This window comes from Naegleria gruberi (genome assembly GCF_000004985.1).
Source record: "Naegleria gruberi genomic scaffold NAEGRscaffold_37, whole genome shotgun sequence".
Taxonomy (NCBI): Eukaryota; Heterolobosea; class Eutetramitea; order Acrasida; family Naegleriidae; genus Naegleria; species Naegleria gruberi.
In genome coordinates this window covers 1,930-9,165 of record NW_003163290.1, presented here as the reverse complement: position 1 = coordinate 9,165, position 7,236 = coordinate 1,930, and the positions used below count along the sequence as shown (strand labels likewise).

The window sequence follows — 7,236 nt, the reverse complement described above, 5'->3', positions numbered from 1 at the left end:
ACTTGACAGAAAAATGATTCGAATAACCAGAAATGACATCTTTAAGGGATTTTAGACATTCTCCCAAATTGAATGTTTTTAAATACTCATCTCGTTTGTCATTCTTTGAATTGAATTCAATTTTCATCAATTGTAACACTTCCTCAATGAGCATTAGCAAAATATTGTTGGATGAAATAATCATGTCAACCAGTCGATTTTGCTTGTCACTCATATTTGTTTCTTTCAATAATTCCAAACTTCCCAATGACGACAGCAATGGACACCTAAATTCATGTGAAATGTGAGACAAAAATGTACTTTTTGATTCCAGAGCTGACTCTAATTTCTTACTGGTTTCTTCCAAAGTTGCAACTTTCTGCCTCAAATACCCAGTCACATTAACCTTGTAATAGGTGAATACCCAAATACAACAAGTCATTGAAGCACATTCACAAGCTGAATCCACAAATGTCTCACTACATCCCTTCCTCACAAATTCCATCACAGCTGCCACCAATCCAACTCCTCCATATAGACTTGTTAAGAAATAGGTCGGCAACATTCCCCAAAAAGCATTATTCTCATCAAACAATTTGTTAGCTCCAACAAACCACATAAACGTCGAAGGAAGAAACAAAATCTTGTTTTTCGGAAATATGAAATATCTCAACGTTGTAATAATCATTGAATAGACAAGTCTTTGTTTCTCATCTTTATCTGCTTTTGAAAAATCCATAGCCATTGTTGATTTGATATTTCCTCTATTTAATGTCATCTGAACAGCAATTAGAAACATATTAAATAATGTTCCAAATATTCCCTGAGAAGTGAAGGTATACAATAAAGAACAACAATATATAATGATAAAAACAATGAGAATGACATTCCGATTCGTGAATGCTCGTATCATGATTTCATTGATTGCCTTTTCTTGAAATGATGACAATAATACGGCACCACTACCACTACTATTTGAAAAAGATGATGTTGTTGATGACGATGCCGATGATGATGATTGTTGTATTGCTTCTTGTTGGTGTTTTACATTTTCATCACTATTGAGAGAAGAAAAGTGGTTGTTGCTGGTGGATGTTATCTTGGACGACATTATTTGTTTTTGGTAGTGTGTTGTTGTTTTGTTTTGAGAATATTCGAAAGGATCAGATAATACTGGAGTAACTGTCCTGTTCATAAAAGGATCTTTCCTTTCTAATGCAAATGGTAAGAAAAGTATTCTCTAACAAAAAAAATAATCACTTCATCATTGCTGATTCAATGTGCATGATCTTTGGATATAGTAGAATAGTAATTTTATTGTTGGAAATTTTAATCATCAAGAAATTTAATATCATCATCACTTGGGAAAAATTTCAAATGTTGTTAGAACAGGTTGATTTGTTGTTCTAATAGTATTTAAATTAGTATTCTGCAAGTTTACTCTTTAAAATTATTTGGCTCCAAGTCGATTTTTCATCAAAATCGGCACATCTACTTGGTCATCACAAAAACCAGCAATTGGAGATTGTTCAGAATGGTCAATACTATGTGTGGGGTGAATTTTGGAGGATTTTTGTCTTTATTGGAATCGGTACAAGATAATGTACCATCACTACTTGACCAAATCAAAAACTTTCTTCTAGTAACTATTTATTTTCACAACATATAACATCTTCATCCTTACTTTCTTCAATTCATGGTGGAGGTTTCTCACTAATATACACAAATGTACAATATCGGAACATCATCCAAGTTTTATATCTTTAATAAAAGTATTGTCCTTGAATCATCATAATACTTGGAAATTGCTTGCCATCCAATAATATGTAATAGAAAGGAACTAGAGTAAAGGTTGAACAACAATCAGAGAATGAAATAACACCTTGACTAGGTAAGTGAATTCACCACAGTTGTTGTTAATTCTGTAGTGGACGAACCATTCGAGAGACACGAAGAAACTGATTCTGCCAACTAGATTGTAAAAATTGACAAGTTTCATGATCAAAATATTATCCAATCAAAACTCATGATCGAAACTTGACATGATCAATGATTCTGTCAAATTTTCAAAGTGTCAACACAAAAACTATCATTTAAAAAAAATGTACAAAGCAATCGTTAGATTTCTTATCCCTCCTGTATACCACCCTCAGGAACGCCAAAATATCAACACTGTCATCAGATTTTGCTCTGTACTTTTCAATCCATTAACCTTGTTCTGTGTTTTTCTTTATTTAAAAACAAGTAATTGGATTGGAAATGAAGATTTTCACATTCCAGAGGAGCAGAGGGTATCTTCTATCTCTTATATGAAGATGGTATTCTATTATGTCTTTCCTAATTTGACATTTTATTACTGGAATCATTTGTCACTTTGGCAAGTGATTTTGCATAACTTTTTGGGAATTCCTGATTGTTTGGTGATCATGTATTATATCTATTCATGGAATGTTAGTTTTAGTGGCGTTAAATATCTGATTTGGTTGATTTATAAGGTGTCTTCAATCATTGGTTTGATTTCTTATATTGTGGACTTTGTGACTTATGACATAACACAGCTAGAAGCTGAAAGATTGGAAGAAAGAAGGGCATTACAAAGAGAAATAGAGACAATAGAGCTCTTTCGCCAAGCTTTTCAAACCACTCAACTGTCAAGAGTTGTTACAGGTCTCGAAAACATTGCCAATATGAATTTGACACAAATGAAGAATCATAAAGCCAAACTAAAGAGTGATTTGGAAGAAATTGAGCAACGACTGGTAAGTTTGCATGTTTTTAAATTTAATAACACTTGTCAGAGTTCAACTTCAAGGACATCAAGAACGGTCAATATTTCTAATTCTTATGGAGCTACAACTGACTTGAAGAGTGAAACATGTGTCTTGTGTTTAGAAAATCAACCTGTATATCAATTTGTTCCATGTTACCATTGTTGTTTGTGTGAGAATTGTGTTTATGAGCAATGTGCTAAATTGCCTTCTTCTACAGATATTGCAGCTGATGAGGATGATATTCTAACGGCAGAAGACTATCAACTCACCAGGGATATTCCATTTGATTCCCAATTTGAAGATTCGAATAATTTTGTCAAGTGTGAAATGAGTATGAAACCTTTCAGTTCCTTAAATCAATGTCCACTTTGCAAGACAAGAGCCACCAAGTTGGAATATAATAATATGGGTATCAAACCACATGTAGAAATTAGAACATTAAATTCAAAATATCACAACGATGGAGAAAAGCGTGCAAAACAAGAAGTTGGAAAACTTTTCAAATATTTGAGAAGAAATGGCAGTGAACTGGAAAAATTGAAAAAGAGTACAAAAGAATTTTTGGTGAAAACTCTTTCAGTGATGAAGAAATAAAGTATATTTCCTCCACCAATTTTACTCTCAGCACACTGGTTATCAATTATAGAAAATTAAAAAAGTTCCGATGGCTTTGGATTTGAGTGAATGTGGAAATGATTTATTTAAAGAATCTCACTTAATGAGCCAAGTCACTTTTATTGAACAATATTCCAAAGTAAGAGAGGAATATATTAGTGTCGAAAGACTCTGTCCACAATCTCAATGTCATGTACAATAAACTGACTCCTCACTTTCCAATAGTATCCATTCTCATTCTCTAGTTCAAGGGGTTTATTTCCAAGGAAGTATCTCATCAAGAAACAATAACAAGATACTACATATGGTTCTTCCAATTCTGTCGTTGTGATATCCTTGAACAATCCTCCAAATTGTTGATAAGCAAACCAATTTGCTTGTTCATTAGAAATGAATCTTGGTTGACCGTTTTGTAAATCCTTCATTGAAGTCACAACAATTACTTCTGCTCCTTTCGAATATTGCTTAATACCATTCTTCATCATTTCAAATTCTGTCAAACAATTACTGGAATAAGGATTTCCCACCAAGATAAAATAAGATGATTGATCCATATTGTAATCATTCTTGGTTAAACACATCCTCATATATTTCCCATCACCAACATATGCAATCTTCCAACAACGATCGGGAAAACTAACTGTTAAACTCTGAGTTTTATCATAAGAGGCACAATTGAAAAATGATGAGACACTTTCTTCTTCACCAATGATGTGAACAGATTGTTGAGGATCTGAGTAAGTAGATGTTTTTTTTGCTATTACTCGACTTGTCATTGCAAATAATGTTTCGAATACGGAAAAAATATTCGAAAGTAATCCTTCTTCTTCTTTTACAACAGTTGGTTCAATAACAGGCTTACCACGACCTGGTAAATCATGAAAATTATCAAAAAAAGCCTTCAAATACATAAAATCCTGCTCGGATTGTTTCCAAAATTGTAAATCTTTTTCTCCCATAATTACTGGAATATTGTTGAATTCTGGACTTCTGGTTGACAAGTATTTTTGAATAATTAGGACCGCATATTGATAAACCGAATTTCTCAAACTGAATTTGACGAATTTAATGCAATCTCCGAAATTAAACGAACTCGGTTTTTGATTAAATTGGTCAACAATGGTGCTGTAATATTCATGTTGAATGACTGAATGAGAAAGTTGTTGAAAATACTTCGAAACTCTTGAAAAGCAGAAGAATACTTCATACAGTTGAAGATTGGACAATATTGCTTCCATTATTTCATCTGGAAGAATATGAATGTCGAGTTTCTGCATTTTTTTTAGTTTCTACCAACTAACACGTGTAGTTTGCGTCATCACTTCCATTTCAACACAATCCTAACTATTCTTCACAGTGATCATTTTGTTACTGAAAAATCCTCTTGATCAATTCTCCCATATTCTATTGGCATGCCTTGGGTTGAATTCAATGAAAATTTCGGAGTTATTTGGAATCTTTGGGGATTGTATCTGTCATTATCTCTCTGGTTTGGGATCCGCACATGCTCAGATCTTATAACTTATCAATGTGATGTATAATAGTCTGATCTACATGTGTTAAAAACAGGAAGGTGTACCTTCCTATATTTATTGAGATAATCAATAAAGTTTGGAATTTGTCAGAAAAACTTGCCCTCTCGCCAAGAATTCATTTTGCCATATTTGGGATCTGGACTTTTATAGTCTGGAAATAGGCTAGATGTGTTCCATATTCAATAATCTATATGAAAAAAAGAAGAAATAAAATTAACTCTTGAATTGAGTATATAACGACTATTGATATTACTATATATGGTATTTGGATAATAACTTTCACAGAAATCATTCATGAAACACAAATTGTACTAAAGTGTATTAGAAACATAATGGTGGTGAAACTGATCAATAACTCGTCGAAATGACTGAGATGGAATGTAAACTATGGTCCAAATGTCATGTATTTGTAACTAAACAGTGTCAACTCCGCCAAAGAGCTTGAAACTAGATTGATATCATCAAAAACACTTCTAGACATCACATATGTCATAAAGAATGAGTTTCAATATTTGATATTGTGAACTGACTCTGTTGGATACCATCTCTATAAATATAACAAGATGAAAAGTGCCAATACTCAACTTCACATTGAGACGTGTATACTAAGGTTGAAGAAGTGTCACCTTCACTGATTACTGACATGAATATAATAATTGAATATATGATTCTTGTATAAGTATTTCATTATTCAATAATTGTAGAATTATAGTAAAACTTAATTTTGAAAATAAGATACTTCCCTATTTACTACCCATGAAGATATTGAGCTATGAATATGAAACTTTCTCAGATTGTTCTCCTCATCAAGAGGAGTGTATTAATATTTGATACTTGTATGATATTTTGTAAAATGAATGAGATGGAGCATATTCTACAAGTTGAAATATGAGAATTTGACAGATTGTTATTATTATCATATTGAATTCAATTCTAAAACACCAAAATTGATACCAGTTGTATATCAGTGTGACTAAATGTATCTGGTAAAGTTAAGTGATGGTTGGATATACTTTCATTGAGACAGTGTGTACACTTGGATATAAGCATTATTGACATTAAATATTTACTGATTGACTGAAAGAAAGTATCATGAATTGTTTCAAAACGTGTATAGATGTATATGGGTTTGGTTAGGATTCAGAGTTGATTTATTTGGGTTATTTAAGAGATTACTTAGTGAAGATTTATATCATTGATTATAATTCTTATCATCTATAAATGATGTAAATTTGATGGTTTCATTTCTTATATTGATAGATATATAAAGGTCAGGTCAGAACTAACTTTTGTATTATGGACTTTGAGAAGTCAAATGTTTGGGACGTGAATCTACTCATTAGATTGAATAGGTATTGCTAATAAAACAACATTTCATTGATTTATTGATTATAACGGTCAAATTGAGTTGAATGTAAGTGATTCTTTGTTGATTCATCGTGGAATGGTAGTTTCGCCACGTAGTGGTGCAACTACCAACCTTTGTAGATTGAATCAGGTTTATTTGCATCAATATCCAATTTGTAGCATTATCAAGAGAGTGATTATTCACCAATTCAATGATCAATATTCAATAATCGGTTTGATTTCAATCAATAGCTTGATCAACAAGCTTTGAATATTAATATTCCAGTAATTAACGGCAGTCTATTTTTAAATTTAATCAAAGACCATATATAGTATCTAGACTTTTATGATCTGGAAACTATCTAGATGTGTTCTATATTGAATAATCTATTTGAAAATGAGAAGAATTAACTCTTCTATTGAGTTTTATTGGTATTGCATGCTATTACGATTATACTAATCTACACAGAAATCACTCTTGAAATATAAACTGTACTACAATGTATGAGAAACATAATGGTGGTGGAATTAATCAATAAATCGTTGAAATGACTGAGATGGAATGTAAACTATGGTCTATTTGTCATGTAATGGTGACTAGACAGTGTCAGTTTCATCAAATTATTTCAAACTGATTACATTCAATAAAAAACAGTTCTATACATCAAACATGTCATAAAGAATGAGTTTCAATATTTAATATTGTGAACTGACTCTGTTGGATACCATCTCTATAAATATAACAATATGAAAAGTGTCAACATTCAATTTCACATTCATGTTACAATGTAGAGTCATCATTATATCATCTAAATAGGTAATATTTCAAGTTTCAGTGGAATTGACTGTCTACATATTGAGATGTGCATACTAAGGTTAAAGAAGTGTCACCTTCACTGATTACTGACATGAATATAACAATTGAATGTATTATGCTTGTATAATTAATTCATTATTCAATGAGTGTGATATGATGGTAAAATTTAATT

The 7,236-nt window shown here is 31.6% G+C and overlaps 2 protein-coding genes across 2 annotated transcripts; one reads left to right on the top strand and one right to left on the bottom strand.

The window, feature by feature from the left end:
- Positions 1-2,405: 2,405 nt before the first annotated feature.
- NAEGRDRAFT_69846 (uncharacterized protein) lies at positions 2,406-3,344 on the top strand (the record flags this gene model as incomplete). Its single annotated transcript, XM_002674869.1, has 1 exon — positions 2,406-3,344. The coding sequence occupies one exon, from the start codon at positions 2,406-2,408 to the stop codon at positions 3,342-3,344; it is 939 nt and encodes a 312-aa protein (XP_002674915.1).
- Positions 3,345-3,520: 176 nt separating this feature from the next.
- Positions 3,521-4,642, bottom strand: NAEGRDRAFT_69845 (uncharacterized protein; the record flags this gene model as incomplete). Its single annotated transcript, XM_002674788.1, has 1 exon — positions 3,521-4,642. One exon carries the CDS (start codon positions 4,640-4,642, stop codon positions 3,521-3,523), a length of 1,122 nt encoding a protein of 373 aa, XP_002674834.1.
- Between the last annotated feature and the right edge of the window lie 2,594 nt (positions 4,643-7,236).